This window comes from Cervus canadensis, chromosome X, assembly GCF_019320065.1.
Source record: "Cervus canadensis isolate Bull #8, Minnesota chromosome X, ASM1932006v1, whole genome shotgun sequence".
NCBI lineage: Eukaryota > Metazoa > Chordata > Mammalia > Artiodactyla > Cervidae > Cervus > Cervus canadensis.
In genome coordinates this window covers 142,592,301-142,620,103 of record NC_057419.1, presented here as the reverse complement: position 1 = coordinate 142,620,103, position 27,803 = coordinate 142,592,301, and the positions used below count along the sequence as shown (strand labels likewise).

The 27,803-nt window shown below is 54.2% G+C and overlaps 1 protein-coding gene across 2 annotated transcripts; it reads left to right on the top strand.

Moving 5' to 3' along the window:
- The first annotated feature begins 35 nt into the window (after positions 1-35).
- On the top strand, positions 36-27,690 carry PDZD4 (PDZ domain containing 4). Of its 2 annotated transcripts, XM_043457921.1 has the most exons (8): positions 36-685; positions 21,751-22,004; positions 22,928-23,018; positions 23,436-23,534; positions 23,926-23,988; positions 24,414-24,515; positions 24,707-24,817; positions 24,996-27,690. In XM_043457921.1, exons 1-8 carry the CDS (start codon positions 626-628, stop codon positions 26,559-26,561), a joined length of 2,346 nt encoding a protein of 781 aa, XP_043313856.1. In that variant the 5' UTR covers positions 36-625; the 3' UTR covers positions 26,562-27,690. The 2 variants fall into 2 exon arrangements, with proteins under 2 accessions (XP_043313856.1, XP_043313857.1); XM_043457922.1 differs by lacking the exons at positions 21,751-22,004; positions 22,928-23,018.
- Positions 27,691-27,803: the final 113 nt, after the last annotated feature.

The following is a 27,803-nucleotide window of genomic DNA, read 5'->3' as shown; positions in this document are numbered from 1 at the left end:
AGCCGAAGACTGCGGGGTGGGCGGCGGGCCGGAGAGCGGGCCCCCGGAGCGCCGGGAGCGCGGCCCGGCCAGGCGGGAGCGCGGGCGGGGCGGGGCGGGGTGGGGCGGGGAGCCCTGGCTGCGAGCGGGGTGGCCGCCGCTCCCCCCAGTCGGCTGGCCCGGACGCGGCGCCAAGCGCGAGGGCCGGGCTCCTGGGGCCGGTGGCCATGGGTGGGAGCCGGAGGCGGCAGCGGGAGCCGCGGAGCCCGCGGGCTGGGAGGGTTTCGGCCCGCGGCCCCTGACGGCCCCCAGCGGCCTGGCGCGCCCCCGCGCCTCCGGGGGTGGGGGGGGGACGGTAGCCAAGCAACGCCCGGTGCGCCCGCCCATCCCCCGCTGCCCTTTTTTTTTTTTTTCCCCTGGCGGGGTGCGAGGGAGCTTGCCCGCGCCGGGCCGCGGACAGCTAAGGGTTAACCGGAGGGGCGTGGAGCTGCCCCCATCTCGGGGGCGTGCCCCCCTCCCCCGCTAGGCGGCCCGCCCCCGAGATAGGCTATGGCCCCCGGCCCCGGCCCGGGGCCCGAGGTCCCGCGATCGGGCCAGTGAAAGGCGTTTTCCAGTGGCCGCCCTCCTCCCCTCGGCGGCCGGCACCATGGGATGTAATATGTGCGTGGTCCAGAAGCCGGAGGAGCAGTACAAAGTGATGCTGCAGGTAGGGCGGCCCGGCCGCGGGGGCGAGGGGCTGGGGGGCGTCACCTGGGGCGGAGGGCCCGATGGAGGGGCCGGAGGGCCCCGAGCGGAGAAGGTTACGGAGGCATTTTCATCCTTCGTCTCTGGGGCGGCTGGGTGTTGGTGTCCGTGGGAACCAGGCACAGATTGGGGAGCGGGTGGGAGTCCCTGCGTGGAGATCCGGGTACGGGGCGCATCCCTGGGGCGCCCGATTGATGGCGAGGCAAGCCCTGGATCCCGATCGGTCCGGGTCGGGAAGTTGGGCTGAGCCCGGGTCCGCTGCGCGAGCACCCTGGGACCCAGAGCCCGAAACCCGTTGCCACCGGCGCCGGCGCGGGACGGGGGTTGCATAGCAACGGCCTGTGTTTCCCCAATCTCGCTGGCCCCGCTGGCCCCGGGGCTGGGGAAGGGAGGTGGGCGCTCGCGGAGCGCCGGGAGGCGGGGGCAAATCGCGGTCCCCTCGGGCCAGGGGTACGGGGGCCCGCGGGCTGCGCCCCGGGACCCCGCCGACGCCCGGATGGAGCGATCAGGTACCTCCCCCTGCAACCCCTCTCTGCTCTGGCCCTGCCCAAGCCAACGGTGGGCTCCCAGGCCTTTGGGGCCTCGAGTGAGCGGCCGTCGCTGGGTCTGCTAGAAGGGCAGCCGCGGCCGTCGGTGCCCGGTCCGCCCTGTGCCCCGCAGGGCCTTTGGGCAGTGGGTGGGGGCGTGGACCGGGCAGTGCTCGACGCCCAGAGAGATGGGAGACTCCAGGTCGCGCTGTCGGACCCGGAGCAGGGCTCCTTTGCCTGTGCGTGGCGTGACTTCGTGAGTGCGTGCTTGTGCCCCGTCTGTGTGTGCGCGGAGGCTCCTGCCACCCCGCGTGTGTGTACTTTCTCTGTGCGCCCTGAGAACCGTCTAGAGACGTGTCCCGGTGGCTTGGCCTGAGACGTTCCCCGGGCTCTGTGGAGGGAGTTCAAGGTCAGAGGTGGGGGGGCGGATCGGGACCCAGGGGCAAACCGGGCGCACCCAGGTATCCGTTTCTACTCTGGGTTTGTTGGTCCGCACCGGGCGCAGGTGTAGGTCGGAGAGGTGCTGGTTGGGAGAAGGGGGTCTCCTTAGAAAAATCGGGGAATCTCCTGCAGGCATTGGCGGTGGCGCGGGGGAGACGGGGGAGGACGTGGGAGCTTTGGGTGCGTGGTGGGAGTGTAGGTCCTTGGACCCACCCGGGCAGAAGCCGGCGGCGGGCCGGACGCGGAATCATGCCCCAGCCTGGTGGCGCTCCTTCCCGCCTGTCCCAGGCAGGTCTCAGTGGACGCGCAGGCCTTCTGCTTTCCTGGCTGGTGGCTCTCTGCCTTCTTTCTGCCTCAGTACCCCCTACCCTCCCGACCCCACCCCCACCCCAGCCCCGTGCTTGGTTTCATCTCTCCTTCCAGCTGTTTGGAAATCTTGGCCTGGCTATTTCTATTTCCTCCTCCTGTGATCGGGTTGGGGAATGACCCAGGTTGGGGTCACTAGACCAGGCGGTTGGGTGGAATCCCAGTGGTCAGCACCAAGGCTCCGGGGAGGGAGGTGGCGGGGGGTAGATGGGTTGCCCTGGTTGTTCGATAAGGCCATGAGATCCCATCTTCACGGCTACCTTTTCTTGCAATCATTCCATCAAACGGCAAGCGAATCCAAAGCTCTTGAGTTGGCTCTTGATGGTAGAACTTCATTAAAGGCCAACCCCGTGGGGATAAAGTGGAAAGCAACCTGCCCCATGCTGCAGGCCTGAGTTGAGCCAGCCAAGCTTGGGAGAGGATGCTGCTGTGATCCTCCGGATTCCCCAGGGCAGGAGTGGGGGTCCTCAGGTCTGGCTGGGTCGACCTTCAGGGAGGCTCCCTGTTGGAGGAACGCTTGAGGTGAACCTGGACAGGGAAGTCCTGGGCCAGGGTTTTCTCCTGGAGGGAGACCCCCAAGCCCTAGGTGAGCAGCTCCCCCAGGAGATGGGTCCTTTGCCTTTCCTGGTCTTTGCCAGCCCTCACCGACTAGGCCCTGGGGACGTTGATCCCTTTTAAAGTTCCCACAGAAGTTTGGACAGAATCGGAGACTGGATGTGGTTTGATTTTACCTTTTACATCTTTACATTGATCTTTTAATTTTTACTGCGCTATAGTTGATTTATATTATTGTGTTTCTGCTGTATAGCAAAGTGAATTATTTATACTTACGTCTACTCTTTCTTGGATTCTATTTCCATATAGATCATTACAGAGTACAGAGTGGAGTGCCCTGTGTTACACAGTATGGGTGCAGTTTTTAAGAAAAGAAGCTGTCCTTTAAGGGAAAATAAAAGAGAATTGAATTGTAAAAAATCTAGAGAGGAGGGAAAGCCATTAGCGATCCCAGATGACTCCAGGTCTGGGGGCTAGCAGGGAGCTTCTCCCGGCTTGAACCTCTTTTCAGAGCGAAGAAAGTTTTTGTCCAGAAGACCAGCTTCCAGGACCTCTGCCTATCCACCACTTAAATTCTGGTGCTTCCCGGTTTCAGAGATGCTTCTCCATGGCTTGTCCATACGTGCCTGTGGCCCCAACATCTTACCAAAATAAGGAACCCCACCAGGACACAGCGCAGCCCAGAGGCATGCACAAGGCCACCTATACCACTTGCCATGTGGCTTCCTTATGCTCTGAGGCTCTTTCCTAGGTCCCCAGAGGCCTCTGACCCCCAGGTTAAGAAGTCTGAAGTCTCTATTCTAGCCTTGATTCCAGACCCTTTTCTCCAGATGATTCACAGTTATTAAAAAAAAAATGCACACACACAGAGCTCTACTGATGTATAATCCACATACCCTTGCAACATGTACAGTTGAGTGGTTTTTAGTATATTCAGAATTGTGCAACCATCACCAATTCCAGACCATTTTCATCACCTTAAAAAGAAACCTCATACCCATTAGCAGTCACATGCCCATTCGTCCCAGTAGCTCCGAGGCTCTGGCAACCACTAGTTTACTTGTCTTTATGGACTTGCCTGTTCCAGACATTTCATTTTAATGGAACCAGTTTCATTTCAGGAACAGTATGATACCTGATCTTTTGTTGTCCAGCTTCTTTATCATGTTTTTAAGGTTCTTCTACATTGTAGAATGTTCTCGGTACGAAATTTCTTATTACTACTGAATAATATTCCATTGTGTGGCTATATACCACATAATATTTGTCATCATCCGGTGATGGACATTTGATTTATTGCCACCTTTTGGCTAGTGTGAACAGTCAGCCTGTGCACATGAGTGTACAAATACCTGTTTGAGTCCCTGCTTGCAATTCTTTTGGGTAAGTACCCAGAAATGGATTTGCTGGATCATATGGTAATTATGGTTAGCATTTTGAGAGCTGCCCAAACTCTTTTCCATAAAGCCTACATCATTTTACATTTTACATTCCCAGCAGCAGTGTAAGAGGATCCTAATTTCTTCACAGCCTCTCCAACACACGTTTTAGATTACAGCCAACCTATTGTTTGAGGTGGTATCTGTCTCATTGTGCTTTCCAAATGCATTTCCTGATGAGTATCCTTCCTGTACTATTGACTATTTGCTTATCTTTTCTGGAGAAATGTCTATCTTTATGCCTTCACCACAGCTTTTACTAGAGCTTTGTAAATAAATTTTGAAGTGTGGGTCTTCCAACTTTGTACTCTTCAAGATTGTTGTGTCTGTTCTGGGTCACCTGCATTTCCATGTGAATTTTCGAATCAGTTTGTCAATTTCTGAAAAGCCAGCTGTGATTTTGTAGGAATTGAGTTGAATTCATATTGAATATTGCATTGAATAGATATTGAAAATGTATTGAATATTACATTGAATTTGGGGAGTATTACCCATGAACATGGGATGTCTTTTTATCCCACTTGTGAAATCTTACTTCCCTGACTAGGGATTGAACCTGGGCCCTTGTCAGTGAAAGCACAGAGTCCAAACCACTGGACCATGGGGAAATTCCCCTGGTCTTCAATTACTTTTGCCAATGTTTTGTACTTTCGTTAAATGTATTCCTGAGCACTTTATTCTTTATGATGTTATTGTAAGAGTTGTTTTCTTAATTTCCTTTTCATTTTTCTTGTTGCCACTGTATAGAAATACAATTCAGTTTTTTGTATTGGTCATGTATCTTGCAACTTTATTAAACCCATTTATTAGCTGGAATAGTTGTTTTGAGTGGATTCCTCAGGATTTCCTATATATAAGTAGAGATAGTTTTCCTTCCTTTCCAATCTGGATGCCTTTCATTTCTTTTTTTGGTGGAGCCTTGTGGTTCCTGGATCAATTAGAGATCAAACCCCTACCCTGTGGAGTGGAAGCACCAAGTCTTAACCACTGGATGAGTCTTAACCACTCGACGGCCAAGGAAGTCCCGTCTCTTGCCTTTCTTTTACTTGCCTACTTGCTCTGGCTAGCACCTCCAGTGTAATGCTGAATGGAAGTGGTCAGTGGACATCCTTGCCTTGTTCCTGATCTAAGTAAGGAGTCTTTGTCCTGTGAGTATGAAGTTAGCTGTGGGTTTGTCATAGATGCTCTTTATCAGGTGGAGGAAATTCCCTTCTATTCCTAGTTTGAGAGTTTTTATCATGCAGGGTTGTTAGATTTTGTTGAATAGTTTTTCTGTGGCCATTGAGATGATCCTGTGTTTTTTTTGGCCCTGGGTTCTTCTGATGTGGTCTATCACAGACATGTCAGAAGTGCAGCCTGTCAGAACCCCAGTTCCATTTCTGTTGTCCCAGTCTTGTCCTCCAATGATATTTAACCAAGTGTGGGTGCTGGGAGCCTGGGGGGCACAGGGAGAGCTTGGAAAATCTGGAAATGACCCTTAGTGGGGGGTCGGGTTATGCAGGTTGTTAGGAAGAAAAGAGGCCAGGTCACAAAGGGTAGAAAGGGCGATAGTCTGGTCATCGTACACTGAGACACCAAAGCGCCTTCGAGAGCCATTCCTGGTGTCCCTGTTTGTTGGGCCTGTGTCAGTCTCTCTGTCTGACACCATGACCCCTTGTCCTGGATCTGTCTGAGTCATTGATAAAAAATTCTAGAAAGGCAAACTATAGTGACAGAAAGCAGATACTGATAGTGTGTATGTGGGGGGGGGGGGTCCTGGTGGCCTGAAAGGGAAAGTGTTAAGTCACTCAGTTGTGTCTGATTCTTTGAGACCCCATGGACTGTAGCCCCGCAAGGTCCTCTGTCCATGGGATCCTCCAGGTAAGAATACTGGGAGTGGGTTGCCATCTCCTTCTCCAGGGGATCTTCCTGACCCAGGGATTGAACCTGGGTCTCCTACATTGCAGCCAGTAGGGAAGGCCTAGTGGTTAGGATTTGGAGCTTTGACTGCAGTGGCCCAGGTTCAGTCCCTGGTCAGGTAACTGAGATGCTACAAGCTGGCCTCAAAAAAAAAAAAAAAATGCAGATGGGGAACATGCAGATCAGTATTTGCAGGGATGGTGGAAGGGGTGGGAGGACCCTTTCGGGGATGATGGAAATGGTCACTCTGTTGATTGTGGCGATGGCTTTACAGATGTGCACATACCCCTGGTATCAAAACTTTTCAAACTGTATGCTCTAAATATGTGCAGCTAATCATATGGCAATTATACTCCGGTAAAGCTTTAAAAGCAAGAAGGCAAAAGGAGAAGGGGGTGGCAGAGGATGAGATGGCTGGATGGCATCACTGACTCAATTTAACATGAGTTTGAGCCAACTCCAGGAGATAGTGGAGGACAGACAAGCCTGGCAGGCTGCAGTCCATAGGGTCGAAAGAGTCGGACACGACTTAGCAACTGAACAACAACACATACACTTACCAAAAGCACTACCCTTACCAAAAGCACATGAATGCGTTTAGCTCAGCTGGGGCCCCTGGTAGGGCCAAGTAAGTCTTTCTTTCCTTCTCCTTCAGGGCCCCTGCCAGGGAATACACTGTGTGGAGGTACTGAATGGCTCCCTGTATCAGTTCCTCAGCTTCTACACGTGCCACCTGGGAATACAGAGGGCCTGCCGCCTGGCGTCACTGCCATTGAGAAATCAGCAGGGCATTTGGTCCCCTGGAATCTCATCTGGGTGGGTGAGGAGTTGTGGCCATCTGATCAGGCACTAAGGAGTGGAAAGTGGATGGAGAAGTCCTTCCTCATGAACCTGTCACAATGTCCAGTGACAGAAAAATGTCCAATATTATTGTGAGGGTTTTCCTAACAGGAAAGAAGGGGGAGGGACTTACCTGGCCCTCTGGCAGTTAAGATGCCGCCCTTCCAAGGCAGTGTGTTTGGTCCCTGGTCTGGGAACTAAGACCCCACAGGGTGGGGTACAAAACCAGACGGGCCCTGAGTTGTGAAGTAAAACATATGAGATAAGTCAGGCACTGGACAGATACCGAGATGGTGGCACACTGAGTCCTTCTACATAGGAGCCATGCCAAAAGAAGGAAGACTGAGAAGCTGGGGTTCGTAGCTGGCTTCGGGTGTCACAAGGCATTGCCTTTCTTTGTAAGTGCAGTCTGTCTCTTCTCAGGCTTGCTTTGAGCAGTGGAAATAAAAGGAATATTTTCATTTTGCATTGATCACTGAGGAAGGCTTCATTTGAATGAAAAGAATATTTCAGTCTTTATGGAGAATATCATTTGGATTACTGCAAGACATGGCCTTTGCCTTGGGGCCAACCAGGTTAGCCCAGAGGTACGTTGGTGGAAGGAGGTTTTCCTTTGTCATCCACGGGTGCCTGGGAAGCTGTGAGCACACAACCAAGGATGACCTCAGGAAGTGCTTTGCTTTGTTTATCCATCGTGGCTTCAGTGGGGGCATCCCTCACTCCCAGTCTCTCTCCAGGTAGGACTTGAGAGATGCCTGAGAGGCCTGCTCATCCCTGGAAAGGCAGGAAGTTCAGGGTTGCTGGGTCAGATTTCAGCTTGCCCCTGAGTGGGCACCACCTACCCTTTGGGGAGGGCTTGTGGGGAGGAGAGACCCTGTGAAATCCTTGCCTGTGGTCTGAATCCCTTCCAGGTGCCTGCAAGTCCCGGATCCTCAAGGGGGCGCTCTGGGCCAACACGACTATCCTGAGGCCCTTGTTAAAATGCAGAATCTGCTTCAGCAGGTCCAGGGTGGGGCCTGGGATTACTCACATGCTCCCAGGGGATGGATGTCCACGCTGCTGGTCTTAGCCTACACTCTGAGCAGTGAGGACCTCGAGCGGGACTTTGGATCAATCCATGAACCCACAAATTCCATCAGTATCACCTAGCAAGTAAGTTTATTACAAATAAAAGGGAGGAGGCCTCAGCTCATATCTGTCAAATCAATTTCCAGGGATGATTGTCCATGTGGGGCCCCCAAGGGACATAATCTGCTCTTCCAGGCCACGTGCAGCTAACTGAGCCTCTTCACGTCACCCACATCCTTACCAATAACCCACAGGTAGCTCACATGGGAACCCAGACACACACACCACCCCCATACTAAAGGATCCGTTGAGATGAAAGCTTCCTGAGTGCTTCATTCTCTCCGATCCTGCCCCTGGGCAGAAAGGGTGGGTAGATTTTTAGGGGTGGATGGTATAGTTTGTCCAGGCAGCCTCAACTGGGAGCACACCATTCACTGGGTCAGTCGCATGTTGTTGGCATGTAGTGCGGTTTCCATGCTAGAATTCTAACAAATGAAGGCATTTTGCAGCCACCAGTGCAATTCATCCAGTTGAACTGATCCAGCTGGGGAGCATCCTTGGGTGGTCAAACCATGAGATGAAAGTTGTTGTGGAAAAGAGAGTCCCTGGGTCTCAAGGTATCACCCAGATGACTTGTGCATTAGGAAGGGAGAAGGCAGCTTTACCAGGGAGAGACTGAGTGATCAAACAGCCTCCCTCACACTGTGTGCAGAGGGACACAGCCTGCCCTGGGTGGCCGCTCTCCTCAGAAAGCCTAAGCTGAATCTAACCAGGAAGGAAGGAGGCGAATCCAGACCCTGGGACTTGCTATGAGGCCAGTGCCCTGGACTCTTCCAAGAGGTCAGTGTCATGAAAGTTGTTTTTCAGTGCATAGATTGTTGTAGATTACAGGAGACTAAAGAGGGAGAAGGAACTGGCAACCCACTCCAGTATTCTTGCCTGGAGAATCCCATGGATCGAGGAGCCTGGTAGGCTACAGTCCACGGGGTTGCAAAGAGTCGGACTCGACTTAGCGACTTCACTCACTTCACAGAGACCTAAGAGACTTCCCAGGTGGCACTAGTGGTAAAAGAACCTACCTGCCAGGGCAGCAGACATAAGAGACATGGGTTTGATCCCTGGGTCAGGACGATCCCTTAGAGAAGGGCATGGCAACCCACTCCAGTATTCTTGCTTGGGAAATCCCATGGACAGAGGAGCTTGATGGGCTACAGTCCATGGGTTGGCAAAGAGTCAGACACAATTGAGCAGTGGAAGTGACAAATAGATTAAAGGGATTAGATCTGATAGAGTACCTGAAGAACTATGGATGGAGGTTTGTAACATTGTACAGGAGGCAGTGGTCAAAACCATCCCCAAGAAAAAGAAATGCAAAAAGGCAAAATGGTTGTCTTAGGAGGTCTTACAAATAGCTGAGAAAAGAAGAGAAGCAAATGGCCAAGGAGAAAAGGAAAGATATATCCACCTGAATGCAGAGTTCCAAAGAATAGCAAGGAGAGATAAGAAAGCCTTCCTCAGTGATCAATGCAAAGAAATAGAGGAAAACAATAAAATGAGAAAGACTAGAAATCTCTATGAAAATTAGAGATACCAAGGGAACATTTCATGCAAAGATGGGCATGATAAAAGACAGACATGGTATGGACCTAACAGAAAGGGGAAAGTGAAAGTTGGTCAGTTGTGTCTGACTCTTTGTGACCCCATGGACTATAGTCCACGGAATTCTTCAGGCCAGAATACTGGAGTGGGTTGCCTTTCCCTCCTCCAGGGGATCTTCCCAACCCAGGGATCACACCCAGGTCTCCTGCATTGCAGGCAGATTCTTTACCAGTTGAGCCACAAGGGAAGCCCAAGAATACTGGAGTGGGTAGCCTATCCCTTCTCCAGCAGATCTTCCTGACCCTGGCATCGAACTGGAGTCTCTTGCCTTGCAAGTGGATTCTTTACCAACTGAGCTATGAGGGAAGGACCTAATAGAAGCAGAAGAGATTAAGAAGAGGTGGCAAGAATACACAGAAGAACTGTACAAAAAAGATCTTAATGACTCAGATAACCACAATGGTGTGATCACTCACCTAGAGCCAGACATTCTGGAGTGAGAGGTCAAGTGGGCCTTAGGAAGCATCATTAAGAACAAAGCTAATGGAGGTGGTGGAACTCCAGCTGAGCTATTTCAAATCCTAAAAGATGATGCTGTGAAAGCGCTGCACTCAACATGCCAGCAAATTTGGAACACTCATCAGTGGCCACAGAACTAGTCCATTGTTCATTCCAATCCCAAAGAAAGGCAATGTCAAAGAATGTTCAAACTACTGCACAATTGCACTTGTCTCACACATTAGCAAAGTAATGTTCAAAATTCTCCAAGCCAGGCTTCAACAGTGTGTGAACCATGAAATTCCAGATGTTCAAGCTGGATTTAGAAAAGGCAGAGGAATCAGAAAACAAATTGCCAATATCCGTTGGATCATAGAAAAAGCAAGAGAGGTCCATAAAAACATCTACTTCTGCTTCATTGACTACTCTAAAACCTTTGACTGTGTGGATCACAACAAACTGTAGAAAATTCTTCAAGAGATGGGAGTACCAGACCACCTTACCTGCCTCCTGAGAAATCTGTACGCAGGTGAAGAAGGAACAGTTAGAACTGGACATGGAACAACGGACTGTTTCCAAATTGGGAAAGGAGTATGACAAGGCTGTATATTGTCACCCTGCTTATTTAACTTATATGCAGAGTTCATCATGAGAAATGCTGGGCTAGATGAAGCACAAGCTGGAATCAAGATTGCAGGGAGAAATATCAATAACCTCAGATATGCAGATGACACCACCCTTATGGCAGAAAGTGAAGAGGAACTAAGCAGGCTCTCGATGAAAGTGAAAGAGGCGAGTGAAAAAGCTGGCTTAAAACTCAACATTCAGAAAACGAAAATCATCGTATCTGATATCATCACTTCATGGCAAATAGATGGGGAAACAATGAAAACAGTGAGAGACTATTTTGAACTATGGTGTTGGAGAAGACTCTTGAGAGTCCCTTGGACTGCAAGGAGATCAAACCAGTCCATCCTAAAGGAAATCAATCCTGAATATTCATTGGAAGGACTGATGCTATAAAGAAGGCTGAGCACACTGAAGAATTGGTGCTTTTGAACTGTGGTGTTGGAAAAGACTCTTGAGAGTTCACTGGACAGCAAGGAGATCAAACCAGTAAAGGAAATCAACCCTGACTATTCATTGGAAGGACTGATGCTGAAGCTGAAACTCCAATACTTTGGCCACCTGATGTGAGGACTCATTGGAAAAGACCCTGATGCTGGGAAAGATTGCAGGCAGGAGGAGAAGGGGACAACAGAGGATGAGATGGTTGGATGGCATCACTGACTTGATGGACAGGAGTTTGAGCGTTGGTGATGGACAGGGAGGCCTGGTGTGTACCAGTCCATGGGGTCTCAAAGAGTCAGACACACTGAGTGACTGAACTGAACTGAGCGACTAACACTTTCACTTTCAGAGAACTAAGAACCAAGTGTGTAATCCTTGATTGGGTCCTGGATCTGGGGAAAAAAAAAGGTTATAAGGGCATTAGTAGTATAATTGGAGAGATGATTGCATCGGTGTTCAGTCCCTGAGCACATTAAGGGTGTTGGGATTTCCTGGGAGGGGAAGCTTGGTGCTAGCTTTTTGCTTGGGAATGTGTGTGTTGAGATAGGAGGGAGCACGTGGGTTGGATCTGGGTGAGGGGCATGCAGACGTCCCTGGGCAGATGGCCCTGTGGGTTGACAGTTTTCCAGCTCCAGAGATGGGTAGGCATGAATGAGGGCTTCTTTCTGGGCCCCTGAAAAGAGCCTGCCCTGCTCTGGGCATCTCCTTTCTGGGTCCCTCGGAGCCAGACACCCAGCTGCGTCCAAGGTGTTCCCTGGACACTGGCGATAGCAGAGCTGAGCTAGCCAGTGGGACTGGGCGCCAGGGCAGAGGCTAACTTTGGTTTCTGTTCTGCCTGGCCTCGGTTTCCCAATCTGCAGAGTGGGGTTGGGAGAAGCAAACCAGCTGTGGGCGCCCCTCGAATTATGGCGTCAACCCCCTCCTCCTCTGCTGACCCTGGGTGAAAGGGGCGTTCCCCAGACCTTCCAGGGGGCCGCGGGGCCTGTGGGACCCTGAGTCATCCGGTCCAGGGCTCTTTTCTCAGACTACCCTCCTCGCCCCGCTCAGAGATGATCAAATCAGAGCATCTGGGACGGATGCTGAGGGCCTTCCACCTGGAGCCCCCGGCCCCCTAGGGCCGGGGCCGGAGATTCACCACGGCTGGGGGCGAGGGCGGGGTACCGGAGGGGTAGGGGCCGTCGATCAGGCCGCGAAGCGCGGGAGAGACCCGGCCAGCGAGCGGGGGACCGGGCCGGCTGGGCGGCCCAGCCTCGCTCGCGTCGCCGCCGCGGCGCGCTCTTTGTCTGCGGCTCCGCGCCCGGGGGGGGCGGAGCGAGCGCGCCCGGGCCCCGCCCACAGCCGCCTCGGCCCCGCCCCCTCCGGGGCCGCCGCCGCCTCGCCGCGGGCGGGAGTTGGGGCCTTGCCTCTGGCTTCGCTGATCAGGCACCTGCTTGATCCCGACTGCGTCGCCGAGCTATCTGCGTTGCTGTTTTCTGACCCCTTGCACCTGTGTCCTCTCGTTGCCCTCATACCCGCACCATGTCCCACCGGACACCGCTGCCCCTTCTGCTGCTCCGCCGCCGTTTGCCTCGCTCTTGCCCCCTCCCCCCACCACGTGTTTCCCTGGATCCCCCCCCCCCCACATATACCCCCTTTTCCAGGTCTGTCCCTCTCTCTTTTTTGGCATTGAAATTTTTTTCGTCTTCTGAACCTACCTTTCCCAACAAGCATTCAAATGCTCTCACGCGTCTGTCCCGGTAGAAACCAAACCTAGGGCTCTCCCACACCCCCAAGCCCCTTCCACCCCATTCTCTGCAAAAGCTCCCAAAGGCTGAGTCTATACAGGCCGGCTGGGCATCCCCCTCCCTGACTGCCTTCTTTCAACCAATCTAGAGGGCCCTTCTGCGTCCTGATCCGGTCCAACCTCCCCTCCTTGGTACACTGTCTTGCCCAGCTTCCCTTCTTCACTTTCCTTCTCTCTGGGTGACTAAGCTCTGTGTCTCTGCAACTGCTCAATGTCAAGGTGCCTTCGGGTCCTCCTATCTCACCCTACACTCAATCCCTGGCTGATATACCTCCATCTCAGCATTTATAAATACTTCCCTTGTAGCTCAGACGGTAAAGCGTCTGCCTACAATGCAGGAGACCCAGGTTTGATCCCTGAGTCAGGAAGATCTCCTGGAGAAGGAAATGGCCACCCACTCCAGTACTCTTGCCTGGAAAATCCCAAGGACAGAGGAGCCTGGTAGGCTACAGTCCATGATGTCGCAAAGAGTTGGACACGACTGAGTGACTTCACTTCACTTCACTTCAGCATTTTAAGTCAAGAACAGTCAATCCCACTTGAATTCAACAATAATGGTCATATGACATTTGGTTTGGTGGCTTGGTTGGAGACGCATTTAGATGGAATGGGGGATATCTGCAAGTCTCAGGAACTTCAAATCAGAGATCAAGGTTTGCATTGGGGCTTCCCTGGGGGCTCAGTGGTGAAGAATCTGCCAGTGCAGGAGTCATGGTTCGAGCCCTGGTCCGCACATGCTGCGCAGCAACTGAGCCCATGTGCCAAGAGAAGCCACCGCAATAAGCCTGTGCACAACAACTCAAGAGAAGCCCCAGCTCGCTGCAAGTGGAGAAAAGCCCTCTCAGCAACAAAGGCCCAGCACAGCCAAAAATTAACAAATTAAAAAACTTATTTTTTAAAAAACAATCTTCATTGAGTAAAACCAGTTCCCCAAGTCCTGCCTCTCCCCCACCTCTGTGTCTTTTCCAGTGGCCCACATCTTTGTGAGGGTGCCTGTGGTCTCTGTGGGTTCAGGGAGCAGTTTTAATTTTTTATTGTGGGCAACGAGGTATGTCATAAAGTTTCCCATTAGTGACATTTGAGTACTTTCAATGTGGTGTCATTGTCACCACCACCTAGTTCCAGAACATGGTGATCACTCCCAAAGGGAACTTCCTACCATTATGCAGGCTCTCCCCACTCTCTTGGCCCTCCTCAACTTTCTGTCCCAATGGATTTGCCTATTCTGGAATCATACAGCATGTGGCCTTCTGTGCCTGCCTTCTCTCACTTGGCTGGGCTGCCAAGCTGTATTCATCCATGCTGTATTATTAGCATGTATCAGGACTTTGCTCCTTTATATGGTGGAATGATCTGCCGGGTGGACGTTCCCCCATTATGCTTGTTCATCTGCTGGTGGACATGGAGGAGGCTTCCAAATTCTGCCTATTTAGAAAAATGCTGCTGGGAATTTCCCTAGCAGTGCAGTGGTTAGGACTCAGTGCTTTCACTGCTGGGGCCCAGGTTCAATCCCTAGTCATGGAACTAAGATCCCTGCAAGCTGCGCCACAAGGCCAAAAAAAACCCCAGAAAACAATAGTGCCGATATGAGCATTTGTGTACAGGCTTTTGTTAGGGTGCCTGTTTTCCATTCTCGTGGTTATGCTGGATTGTATGGCAGCTCTAGAGTTTTCCACATCCACTGTTCTCCATTGACGTTCCTGCAGCCTCATGCCCTCTTTTACTTCGCTCCTTCTAATCCCTCTGAATCCTGGAGAAGCCCTGTGGAGATAGCATAGCAAGGCCTTGTGCCTGGAATCCTTGTTCTCACCCCCTGGGGTCCCCCTCAGTGCACGGGCGGTGGGCAGTGACCCAGGTACCCAGACTCACTGCCCCAGTTCAGCCTCTGATGCCGGGGGGCCTCCCCTTCCTTGCTCATCTCCCCAACACCCTGGATTGTTAGAAGGGTCTTCCCCTGCCCACCACAACTGCCTCCCACTTAGCCTTTGGAGCTTGGGTTGAGCTGGTCCCTGTGCCAGGTGTGTGCCAACTGTGTCTCCTCTCCCCTACTCCTCCCACCCTCGCCCCTCTCCCAGCTGCCACAGGCACCTGCCCTCCAGTTGTTGGAGGGGTCCTATCCCAGGGCCTGGCTTACTTTGAGGGGCTGGGGTGGGCAGGGCCCCCTCTGAAGGCAGACCTAGGGGCCTGCTGTGTTCTCCCCCTGACTGGTGCCTCGTGGGTCAGTGTGCCCCCACCCCTGGGGCCTCCTGCTGCCTTCTGCTCAGACACGGGGCTGGGGGAGCTCAGGGCCCACTCCTTGGCCACCCACAGAAAACCCCTTCTGCAAATGCAGCCCTAGAGCCAGTGGCGGGGTGCACATGGGGGAAATGGAGGGTGGGAGGGAGTCTGCTCGGTCCTGCCCTAGGCCTGAGACTAATTGACAGCCCCATGACAAGCCCCTTCTCGAGCCTTCCAGAACCAGCTTCCTGGTGTTCCCTGGGGTGGGCCTGGGACCCTCCTGGCCACTTCCCCTAAGGGTGGGCACTGCGATCCACTCAGGGGATCCAAGATCCTGGGAGCTGCCCCTTCTGTTTCAGGGACACCTGGTCAAGAGTGTGCCTCCCCCGAGCTTCCCCAGCTCAGATCTGGATGTGAAGTCTGATGTGACTTCATCACCACTGCTCCCAAGGGGCCTGAGCCCAAAGGCCGCACCATGCCTCACCCCCCTACTGGGCCAGGGCTGCCCAGGGGCCAGGAACACAAAGCTTCCCCTGAGCCTGGGGCCTTGGGAAAAAACTCAGAGCAGGGCACAGGCTAGATTGTCAGTTTTCTCTAGGTAGCCAAGTAATGTTTACAGGAGAAAATGCTGTAAAGAACAAAAGACAAAAGTCACCTAGAAATACTAATTCCCAGAGATAACCAACCACTGCTGGGAGAGTCTCTCAGTTGTGTTCCACTCTTTGTGACCTCTGTGAAATTCTCCAGGCCAGAATACTGGAGTGGGTAGCCTTTCCCTTCTCCCGGGGATCTTCCCAACCCAGGGATCAAACCCAGGTCTCCTGCCTTGCAGGCAGATTCTTTACCAGTTGAGCCACCAGGGAAGCCCAAGAACACTGGAGTGGGTTGCCTTTCCCTCCTCCAGGGGATCTTCCCAACCCAGGGATCAAACCCAGGTCTCCTGCCTTGCAGGCAGATTCTTTACCAGCTGAGCTATGAGGAAAGCCCCAACCACCACTGACATTCTTCCATTTTGATGAATTTCCTTCAAGTCTTTAAAGAAAGGATTGTGTAATAATACTGATGCAGGTACAAATGAATATATATATGTCAGGCGTGCCCATTCCAAATAGTTTTCACAGCCCCGTGCAGTCTCCAAGCTGCACACTTGTGGCACTATGATGCTCCTGTGGGCGCATATCTCCCTTCGCACCTGCACCCCATCAGCTCTCGAAACTGGGCTCACACTGAGCTCTCCCAGCAGGTCCTTTTTGCTTGATAGTTTATTATGAGACTTGTCCAGCAATGCTATCTTTTTGAAGTCCATAAACAGTTTTTCAAAAAACAATTTAGCCATGGTATATAAAGTTGGGAAGAAAGCAAATTCTCAGATCTTCATTTCCCTGGAACAAATGTTTCTATATATTCTTTTGCAGTCTTTTTCTGTAAACATACATTTTACATGATAGTCATCAGAATTCATGTGCCATTTTATATCTTTTTTGAGAAACGCTTGTTAGAAGACTCTGGTAGGGCAGCTGTACATTTCCATGAGGCAAACACTTGTACTAAAGACTACTGTAAAGTTTTTGGCATTAGAAATAATGCTGGTACCTCCATACATTAAATATAGAATGACCATATGGCCCCAAATATTTGAAAACAGGGTCTCGAACCCTTGGACACAAATGTAGTGTGATTCACAATTGCCAAAATGTAGAAACAAACCAACATGTGTTGAGGGATGACCTATTTGTCCACTCAGTGCAGTTTTCTGGAATAGGTTGCAATGTTACCCATAAAAAAATGAAGTACTGATGCCTGCTGTCATATGGGTGGAGCTAGAAAACATTTTGTGGAAAAATGCCAGACATACTGGACCACCTGTTGTAGGATTCCACTTAGGAAATGTCTAGAGGCAGTTGAAAGAAAGAAAGATTGGTGAGTGCCGGCCAGGGGCGGGGGGGTGGGGGTGGTGGTTGGTGAATTTGGAGAGAATGGGTAGGGCATCTCCTTTTGGGGGCTGAAAATGTCCTGGAATTAAATAGACGTGATGGTTGCATGACCATTCAGAGGCATGAAATGCCACTGAGTTGTACACCTGAAATGGTTAAAATGGTAAATTTGATGTTTGCTGTATTTCGTACACACAAAAAAAATGAATGCTGCTCTGTTCTGAATATCCTTATCATTCATGTAATCTAAATTCTGATTATTTTAGGATCTATTATTTATAAGAAATGTACTGGATAAAAGGATATGATGAATATTAGCAAGGTTCTTTCTAGTTATCAAAAGATTCCTCCAGCAAGTTGACCATCTTGTGTTCAGGGGTGAAACTGAGCCCAGGCCCACACAGAATGCACCTGACTGGGGATTGCTTCTGGGTCTAAGCAGGAGCTGGGTGCCCCAGCTCTGCCTGGGAGACAGACGCGGCTAACAGCCCTGAGGGCCACTTGGAGCACTTCTCCTCCGAGCCAGGGTTGTGCCATCAGTCCTTGGGCCTGCTGACATGCACCCTGAGCCTTTGACCTCCCACGCTGGGAGGCGAGGCCCATGGGTAGCCTCCAGAACCTGATGGAATGTGAGTCACCCTGAAACCGCCTGCTTGGCATTCTCCCTGGGGTGGGGGGGGTGTTGCCAGGCCTGGCATGGCTGTTGGGCTCGGAAGGGACACACCAGGGCACTTCGCCTTAAGTGAGTGTAGGTGTCCGCAAAGCAAGAAAGAAGGGCATTGGAGGGGGAGAAGGCACCACAGGGGCCCAGCAAATGAAAAAGCTTGGCTGGAGTGCCAAGACCATCCCCACCCCATCCACAGCTGCCACCCCAAAATCCCCTCCAACTCAGCCAAAGCCCTACCTTCTCCCCCCATCCCAGGGGTACCCACCATCCACACATCCCCAGCCCCTACTATATATAGTCCGCTCCCTCCCCCTCACCAGCTGGAGATGCTAACCATGGTGGGCATGTCTGGGTGAATGGATAGTCATGCCATGTTCTGTTCTGTGTGCTTTTTGGCTGGTCCTGGAAAACAGGCACTAAGAGACATCCACCTGACAGATGAGGAAATGGGGGAGGCTAAAGGATTCACCCAGGACACAATGCCCGGGCCAGAAGCCTCTGTGCCCCAAGTCTCACCCCTTCCGCATCCTAATAGGTAACAGCAGCTGTCCCTCCACATGGACGTGTTCTGCATTGTTTCTCGAGTATTGCACGTGTACTGCCATCCAACCTCAAGGTGGGCCTTGTGGGCCTCAGCGTTCTTTCCATCCCTGACCCATTCCTCCCCTCCCCTGTCTAGGGGGATTCAGGTTTGTCACCCCGAGGTACATTTTCTCCTATCTATGATGTTCATAAGCATGTGTATTGCCACAAACCATGTGTATGAATATACCTCAGTTTTTGGATCCATTCTACAAATGGCAGACCTGCACTCTTTCTGGTATTTACATCCCAGTGTCCTGAAGGGGCATCTTCTCAACCCTCCTCAAAAGGGTTCGGGGTCCCTTTTCCTGGAATCCCTGCTTCCCTACTGAGTTCTGGATTTTTCCAGTGTTCAGTTCAGTTCAGTTCAGTCGCTCAGTCGTGTCCGACTCTCTGCGATCCCATGGACTGTAGCACACCAGGCCTCCCTGTCCATCACCAACTCCTGGAGTTTACCCAAACTCATGTCCATCAAGTCGGTGATGCCATCCAAACCATCTCATCCTCTGTCGTCCCCTTCTCCTCCCGCCTTCAATCTTCCCCAGCATTAGGGTCTTTACAAATGAGTCAGCTCTTCGCATCAGGTGGCCAAAGTATTAGAGTTTCAGCTTCAACATCAGTCCTTCCAATGAATATTCAGGACTGATTTCCTTTAGGATTGACTGCTTGGATCTCCTTGCAGTCCAAGGGACTCTCAAGAGTCTTCTTCAACACAGTTCAAAACCATCCATTCTTCAGCGCTCAGCTTTCTTTATAGTCCAACTCTCACATCCAGTCATGACTACTGGAAAAACCATAGCCTTGACTAGATGGACCTTTGTTGGCATTGTTCTATAGGAGTTCTTTACTCTGGATAATCCTGTGTCCGTTCTATGCCTGTCCTAACTGTAGTTATGATGTCTTTTGTTATCCAGAAGTCTTATGGTTTAACACAGTCAGAGTGATACCTTTTTCCATTCTTGTTTGCCCATGTTTTATCTTCAGGCAATTCCCTTGCCATTTGGCGCTTAGGCCTGGGTGCTTTCGCTGCCATGGCCCACATTCAGTCCCTGGTCTGATCCCTGGTCAGGGAACTAACATTTTGCAAGTTATGAGGCCCAGCCAAAAGAAAAAGAAAAAATGGCTTCTCTATGTCTGCACCATAAAAACACTTTTCTCACTTCTCCAAATTAGTTTTAAAGCTTGATCCATTTAGGACTTGGGTCCATTTCGAATTGGCTTGGTGTGGGTTTGGAGCAGTGGCAGCCAGCCAGGGAGGTGGGGCGTGCCTCTGGCGAGTGTAGGCTGTGGTCTTACCCTGCGGGGGACTCTGATGGGCTGGCTTTGCGTTCACACCTGTCCAGACAGGAGCAGGGACATTTGAATGGTGGCTTGGCCCGTGCGTGCACGTCTTTCTCTTCTTCGTGGCTGAAGGATGAGGGAGCGTGAGAAGTGCAGAATACTGCTTTGATTCTTGCCCTGAATGTCGCCATCTTGTCGGTAGCCCTCACCCTCCCTGGGAGGGGCTCACATCTTACCTGTCTTGCCCTGTTCCTGCCCCTTATTAGCTCTGGGGATTCAACAGGATGGCTGAGGAGGAGAGGAGGTTGAAGGTGCCCCAGGAGCTTGTGGCAGGAGCGGCCCTAGAGCTCTAAGCCTCCGCACCCAGAGCTCTGCTTCTGCCCAGTGCCACATAGGTCAAGGATCGGATAGCTGCAGGGTTGTCACAGGGGTAGCCTGGATCTGCGTGTGTGTGCCCATCCCCCTCTTGACATCCCAGCCCACCCAGCTCTCCCCTCCCACTGCCTGGGCCCGGTTTCCATAGTAACACTGCGGCTGGGTACCGTTTCCAGGGAGAAATACATCCCTGTGTTTCTCAGCATCACCTGAGCGTCCCACTGCACACCATGAAAATGTGAAACGCGCCTCCTTCCAAAAATCCTGAGTGCAGCAGCTCCACACGTCCCCTTCTGGACTTAAGGGCAATGGGGTATCAGTTAATGTTCTGAAAAACCCTGGTTGGGTGTGTTTGTCGATTTCCGTGGTGTGAATATTCCCACCATGACCACCACCCTGGCATCACCAATTGCCGGGTTGGGAAGAAACGCGCAGCCACCCACCTCCCTGTGGCGTGTCCTTCCACACACCCTAAGGGGCCAGATAACTGGAAATGTAGTAGTTAGAAAGCCATGAGTTTGGAGGATTCATGGCCTTTGTTTTTAAGATAATTCATTTAGTTGTACACTTGTACCATCGAAAGGTTGATACTGGATGTGCGTTAATGGATGCTTCAAACATTCCCTGACCCTTTTGGCTCTGCTAAGGGCTTCAAGGCCAGTCAGCCCATTCCCTTGGCCCCCAGCCTTAACCAGACCAGCCATCACACACCCCCTCATGTACACAGCAGCTGGTCCTTTTCTCCCGCGCACCTCCTTTCCCTCCTCCTTTTATAACTGCAACCTCCTTGGCTCTCTTGATCCTCTAGGGCTGTGCTGACCACATTCTACAACTAATATCTGTCTCCTTGATACTTTTTGATCCAATAATTCCACTTCTGGAAATGTTCTCCATCACCACCTAGATTATACAAAGACATACATAGATAATAGGTACAGAATGTACAAAAAAAAGGTGTCTCTGCAACCTTCTTTCTGACTGAGAACCACTAGTGATAGACAGTAGAGACCAAACCAACACAGAGTGGATGGTCCATGCATAGGCTGCCTGTAGTCACAAAGTGGGAAATGACCAAGGAGGAGATATGCCAACAGTCACAGCTTTTACATCCCTGAGATGGTGGGTGATTTCTGTCTTCTTCTTTAGGATTTTCTGTCTTTTTCAAATGTTCTACAGTAAAACTCTTTATTTGCTGATTAGATGAACCTGATTAAAAAATCTTTCCCGACTATGGAAAGATTGGGGAGAGAGGAAAAAATTTCCTGAAATTGCTATCTACAAAGGCCATACCCAAGGTAGCCACAAGATGACTATCTGGGTTCCATGACTCAGAGGAGCCACCGGCTGTCCAGGGGTCCTTAGGACTCTATGCTTTCCTGGAACGACACTCAGGGGCTGGCCTGTTCTTGACAGCCTGGAAACCACGATTTTGCAACTATACTGGCCATCTTGGTGAAAACCTTCATTCCTGGAGATGCCCAGCTTGGGGGAGCACTGTCACAATTGAAGACTGGGACAACCATGGTCTTATCAGGGCCACTTCCTCAGCCCCTCTCTTGGGCTCAGGTGTGTGGCATCCTTTTCTCTGTGGCAAGCCTTGGCTGCCTTGAGGATGGAGATCCAGTCCTTCGAGCCTTTTTGCTCTTCACGGCACTTGTATCTGAACCCGTTTGTGGACTGACTTCCGTCGGCAGAAGGCAGTCAAGGTCTCCCTCCCAACTCGGATGCTCAAAGGAGGAGGAGGGTGGCCCAGCAGGGCTCTAGGCGAGGCTCCCCAGCCCTCGAGGTGTGGCCTGTCATCCCCAGATGGCTCCATGTGGTGGTGGAGGGGGCCGGGGTCAGCAGGGCCCCAGCGCGTCCTCACTGGGGCGTGTCTCTGCCACAGGTGAACGGGAAGGAGCTCTCCAAGCTGTCTCAGGAGCAGACCCTGGAGGCCCTGCGTGCCTCCAAGGAGCCCCTGGTGATCCAGGTGCTGAGACGCAGTCCCCGCCTCCGGGGGGATGGCTCCTGCCACGACCTGCAACTGGTGGACAGTGGCACTCAGACGGACATCACCTTCGAGCATATCATGGCGCTGGGCAAGCTGCGCCCACCCACCCCGCCCATGGTCATCCTGGAGCCGTTCGTCCCATCTGAGCTGTGAGTCGCCCTCAGGAGGGCCCCGGACCCTGCCTCCAGAGAGGGCATTGTCGCAGCTCTGGGCATGGTGGGGAAACCCCAATTGGGTGCCCTCTATGGCAGAAAGTAGGCTCCTTGGCCTCCAGAACTGACTGTCATAGCCCAGGGCTCAGGAATCTCCGGGCTTCTAGCCTCTGGCTGGAAGCCAGCTGGTTTTGGGCCCGGGGGGTCTGACACGCAGGCTCCCCATTGTATCTACCCCCAGGGCCACGGGAGGACAGTCCTGGGACCTTGCTGCCGGAAGGTTGGGGTCCTCAGCTATTCTTCTTCCATTCTCTCTTCTCCTTTGCCAGCATCACCTCTCAAAACTTCTTGCATCTTTGTCTGTTCCATTCCTCTTCCTGCTTTCAACTTCCTCCATCCCTTTGACTTTCTTCTTTGGCCCGGTTGCAAGAAGGGCCTCTCCTCCGGGCCTGATGGCTCATGACCGTGTGAGCACTGACTTGTCTCACTAGTCTCCCGGGCAGCAGGGAGGTGGTCCCGTGGTCCCATCCCCTGCAGAGAGGCAGACCCAGGGCTGGCAGTGGCCAGTCTTAGCCTCGGGGCCAGGAGGGCTGCCTCTGGATGGAGACTGGGTCCTGCTCCACTGCCCAGCCATCCTCCAGGGCCTGGATAACTCCTGGGGGCACTGCATGAGTGGGTCCAATGCCAGCTGGGAGGGGCGCCTGCTGGCTGGCATGGTGAGAGGCATCGAGCTGGGGGTCAGGACGGGATGGTCCAGGGCAGGGTGAGGAGCTTAGGCATGCCTGGGTCCTTGGTGCGGACGACCTTGCAATCTTGGTCAAGACATATTCCCAGTCTCTGCCTGGGTGCGTGTAGTGCAGGAGGAGGGGTACGGAAGAGGTAGCTGGGCTGCCACCTGATGCCCCACTTCTCCTGGGCAGCCCCCCCATCAGTCATGAGTATTATGACCCGGCGGAGTTCATGGAGGGCGGCCCGCAGGAGGCAGACCGGATGGACGAGCTGGAGTACGAGGTGAGACGGGCGGCCAGCCCTAGGATAGCTGTTGGCCGCCCAGTTGGGGCCTGGCTCCTGCCACCCCCAGGTGGCCAGATCTCATGGCCCTGTCCTGTGTGTGGCTTTTTACTCGGGCCCAAGGGCCAAGTTGGGCTGAGTCAGGGAGGGCACGCGTGAGATCCCTTGCTCGGTCTGTGTTGCTGAGTCTGTGTCCCGCGCCTTTGTCTATCCCATGAGTCCCGTGTGTCCTGTGTGTGTGTGTCCTGGGTGTTTCCTGCATTAGGGGAGACCACGGGACCTGCACACCATTTGGGATGGTAAGAGAAAGCCTTGGGAGCTCGGCTGACGTGACACAGTCCTGGGGTCAGGACTGAGCCAAGGCTGCACCCGCCCCCCGCGGCTTCTCATCATCTGTTTCTTCATCCCCCTTGGCAGGAGGTGGAGCTGTATAAAAGCAGCCACCGGGACAAGCTGGGCCTGATGGTCTGCTACCGCACAGATGAGGAGGAGGACCTGGGCATCTACGTGGGAGAGGTATGAAGCTGGGAGGAAGCAGGGGTCTTCTCGAGGGCTCCATGCAGCCTCCCTGTGCAGCAGCACCCAGGAGGGACCAGGGCACCCCAGGGCTCTAAGGCTGCCCAGAAGGAGCCCACTTAGCACCACAGGGAGGCTGCCGGTCGGCGAGGCCAGGGCAGCCCATGGCTTCTGTGTGTGTGTGCAGTCAGCTGGTCCTCCCCACAGGCACCGGGCTTGTAGTGGAAGAGCCCTTCCCAGTGATCGCAGGGGTCCTTCTCCTCACCTGTCTGCCATGCTCAGAAAGTCAGCCCCCTGTTCACTTGTGGGGCTGCCCTGAGACTGCCTCTTCTTACCAAACGGGCACCTTAGTGGAGGGGACCGAGGCCCCATTGATGCCCGTGCCTTGCAGGTGAATCCCAACAGCATTGCAGCCAAAGATGGCCGGATCCGTGAGGGAGACCGTATCATCCAGGTGAGCTTGGGGGACAGGCTCTCTCCTGCTCAGAGCCTAGCCTGAGGCCAGGCAACCCCCCACCCCCGTGCCTGAAACCAGGGCTAGGACTCACCTCTCTGCTGCACAACCACACCCCCAGCTCCTGTGTACCCATGGGATCTGCTGGCATGGCAGGCCACTTGCCAGCCTTTCCCTCCATGCCCCCGACATGAGCAGGTCTCCCACTCCACGTGTGTCTCTGAGCACACGTGCTCTTGGGTGGGCCAGGCGGTCTCTGTCCATAGCATCTTCCACTTGCCTCCGTCTTGCCAGACCCCAAGAACCCATCCTGGCCCAGGGTGCTTGCTTTGTAGCTCCAGGGGAGGGGGACCCCTGTAGCTCAACTGGGGCCTGCCCCCGCGCCAGCCCTGGGGTCTCCGTTGATGGTCCCTGGCCTGCCGCAGATAAATGGCATGGATGTCCAGAACCGGGAGGAAGCGGTGGCCATCCTGAGTCAGGAAGAAAACACCAACATCTCCCTACTGGTGGCCCGGCCTGAGAGCCAGGTGGGTGTGTGCTCACTCAGATGTCCTGGGCCCCCTGACCCTGGGTTAGGGTTCGGGCTTTCTGGCACCGATGGGGGGCGGGGGGGTGTGCGTTTCCAGGGCCCATTGCCCTCTATGGCCTCTGATGAAAGGAGGTGGGGCTCTGGGGTGGTCCTTGAGGCCACAGGGACAGCACAGGCCTGTCTCTGCAGCTGGCAAAGCGCTGGAAGGACAGTGACCGGGACGACTTCCTGGATGACTTTGGCTCTGAGAATGAGGGCGACCTGCGGGCGAGGAAGCTGAAATCCCCTCCGGCCCAGCAGGTGAGGAAGGGGGGGGGATGTGCGGGTAACGGGGTGCCAGAGGGCAGAAGGAGGAGGGGGTGGGGGGCTGTAGGAGATGGAGCAGACCCGAAAGAAGCCCTTGCAATCCCCACCCCCTGGCAATGAACCCCCCACCCAATGGGGCCCCCACTGAGCAGGACTCCTCTTGCCGCCCCAGCTTGGACATGAAGAGGAAAAAGGGGCCCCCGAGGCGGGCCCAGGCCTGCACAACAGCCAGGAGCTGGACAGTGGGGTGGGCCGGACAGACGAGAGCACCCGCAACGAGGAGAGCTCCGAGCATGACCTGCTGGGGGACGAGCCCCTGAGCACTGCCAACACGCCTGGGCCCTTGCGCAAGTTCGGCCTGCAAGGGGACGCCCTGCAGAGCCGTGACTTCCACTTCAGCATGGACTCTCTGCTGGCCGAGGGCGCGGGGCTGGGCAGCGGTGACGTGCCAGGCCTCACAGACGAGGAGTATGAGCGCTACCGCGAACTGCTGGAGATCAAGTGTCACCTGGAGAATGGCAACCCGCTGGGCCTGCCCTTCCCCCGGGCTGCGGCTGGCCATGGCGCCCTGGACGTCAACCGCAACGAAAGCGCGGGCCACGAGCTGGCTGTGCTGGAGGAGGAGCTGCGGCACCTGGAGTTCAAGTGCCGCAACATCCTGCGGGCTCAGAAGATGCAGCAGCTGCGGGAGCGCTGCATGAAGGCCTGGCTGCTAGAGGAGGAGAGCCTGTACGACCTGGCGGCTGGCGAGCCCAAGAAGCACGAGCTGTCTGACATCTCTGAGCTGCCCGAGAAGTCGGACAAGGACAGCACCAGCGCCTACAACACGGGCGAGAGCTGCCGCAGCACCCCACTGCTGGCCGAGCCCCTGCCCGAGAGCCCCCTGCGGCGGGCGGCCGCAGCGGTGGGCAACTCCAATCTCAACCGGACCCCCTCGGGAGCCCCTGGCGCCGCCCACCCCAAGGCTGCTGTCCCTCCTCCCCCGGGGAGCCCCACCAAGTTCCGATCCCTCTCCCGGGATCCCGACGTGGGTCGGAGACAGCACTCGGCCGAGGAGCGGGTCCGCCATGGCCCCAAGATGGGGGTGGCCCTGGAGCGCGTGGGCCCTGAAGGCAGCCCCTACCTGTCACGGCGCCACCGCAGCCCGGGCCAGGAGGGCGAGCACTACCACAGCTGCCTGCAGCTGGCAGCCCCACGCGGCCTCGAAGACCTGGGCCCCGGCCCCTTGAGTGTGGCTGCCGGCCCCCGGGTGGGAGGGGGGGCCGCGGCCGTGGCCCCTGAAGCGCCCCGCACGGAGTGGAAGGTCAAGGTGCGCAGCGATGGGACCCGCTACGTGGCCAAGCGACCCGTGCGTGACCGCCTCCTGAAAGCCCGGGCCCTGAAGATCCGTGAGGAGCGCAGTGGCATGACCACCGACGATGATGCAGTGAGCGAGATGAAGATGGGCCGCTACTGGAGCAAGGAAGAGCGGAAGCAGCACCTGATCCGGGCCCGGGAGCAGCGGAAGCGGCGCGAGTTCATGATGCAGAGCCGGCTGGAGTGCCTGCGGGAGCAGCAGAATGGAGACAGCAAGGCTGAGCTTAACATCATCGCCCTGAGCCACCGCAAGACCATGAAGAAGCGAAACAAGAAGATCCTGGACAACTGGATCACCATCCAGGAGATGCTGGCCCATGGTACGCGTTCGGCCGATGGCAAGCGGGTCTACAACCCTCTGCTCTCGGTCACCACCGTGTGAGCACCCTCTGTGCTCCCGGGCGTGGGTCCAGCGATCTGACCAGACCCCCATCTCCCGCCCTCCCTTAGCATCTAGCGTATGTCTGTGTGTGAGCGTGGGACTTTGCTACCCAGATAGAAGCCCCCGCAGAGAAGGGATGCCTCTCCTCATCAGCAACTTCCTTCTCCCCAGGGAGAGTGACCACATCCACAGGTGGCCTGGGGACAGACCTGTATCTGCCTCCCTTCAGCCATAGGATGCGTGTGTGTGTTTGTGTGTGACATGAACCCAGGCACATGTATGCACACACACATGTACTTCCCTCTAGAGTGGCTACTTGGGGACAGGAAAGTCTGCTGAAAAGGAGAGGCAAAGAAGACTGTCCTAAGCACAAGAGAATGTCCATTATTTGTAGACAGAGGCAACCCTGATTTTTTGTGGCTCTTTCCCTTTTCTGTGCTTGCTATTTGTTTTGGTTTGTTTCTTTTGTTTTGTGGACCTGCTCTGGAGCCTGGCAGCTCCTTCAGGCAGCCTGACCAAGGTGGAATCCCCAAGTTATGGCTGGGAAGAAGGGGGTGGGGGGAAGAAGGGACAGGGGGGGGAAGTTTGGGGGTGGGAGGGAAGGTGGGGAGATGAAGGCAAGAAGGGGAAGCAGCTTTGCTGGGGGCCTCCCCTCCGAAGTGTGGGGACAGGGAGCATAGGTGTAGCGTGCCAGGCTCACCCTGGAGGTCACCTCCTTCCCTGGTGGCTGTGGGGACAGAAGGGGCAGTCTCCATCCAAGATGTCAGGAAGCCCAGGCTGTGCCAGACGCCCCTGGAGCTTGCCTTCTCTCCCGAGTGGCAGGAGGGGTCCAGAAGCCAAGTCCCCTGAATTGCAGCAGAAGACCCTCGTGACGAGACCCACGCGGAGCTAGGGAGCGCCCTGGCACTGAGTGACAGGCAGGTGCTGCCAGCTGGGCGGACTGGGGAGCAGATGCCCTTGCACCCCACTTTGCCAGTGTGGACGGGGCCCCCTCAGGGACCTGTGTATCAGTAAGAGCTGGCCTCAGGATCCTTATGCAGTTCAGAGGGCCTCAGATGGGAGGCAGACAGGCTGCCCATCCCTGCCCCCTGCCGGCATCACAAGAATAAAGCAAGCTGCCTTTTGAGGGTGACTCCTGGTCTCCTGGTATTCATTCTCCAGCACTGGGGGCTGGTTTGGGGCTTGGTGGGTCACAGGGAAGCTGAGAAACAGGGAAGTGTCCTGCACAGTCAGTCTCCAGAA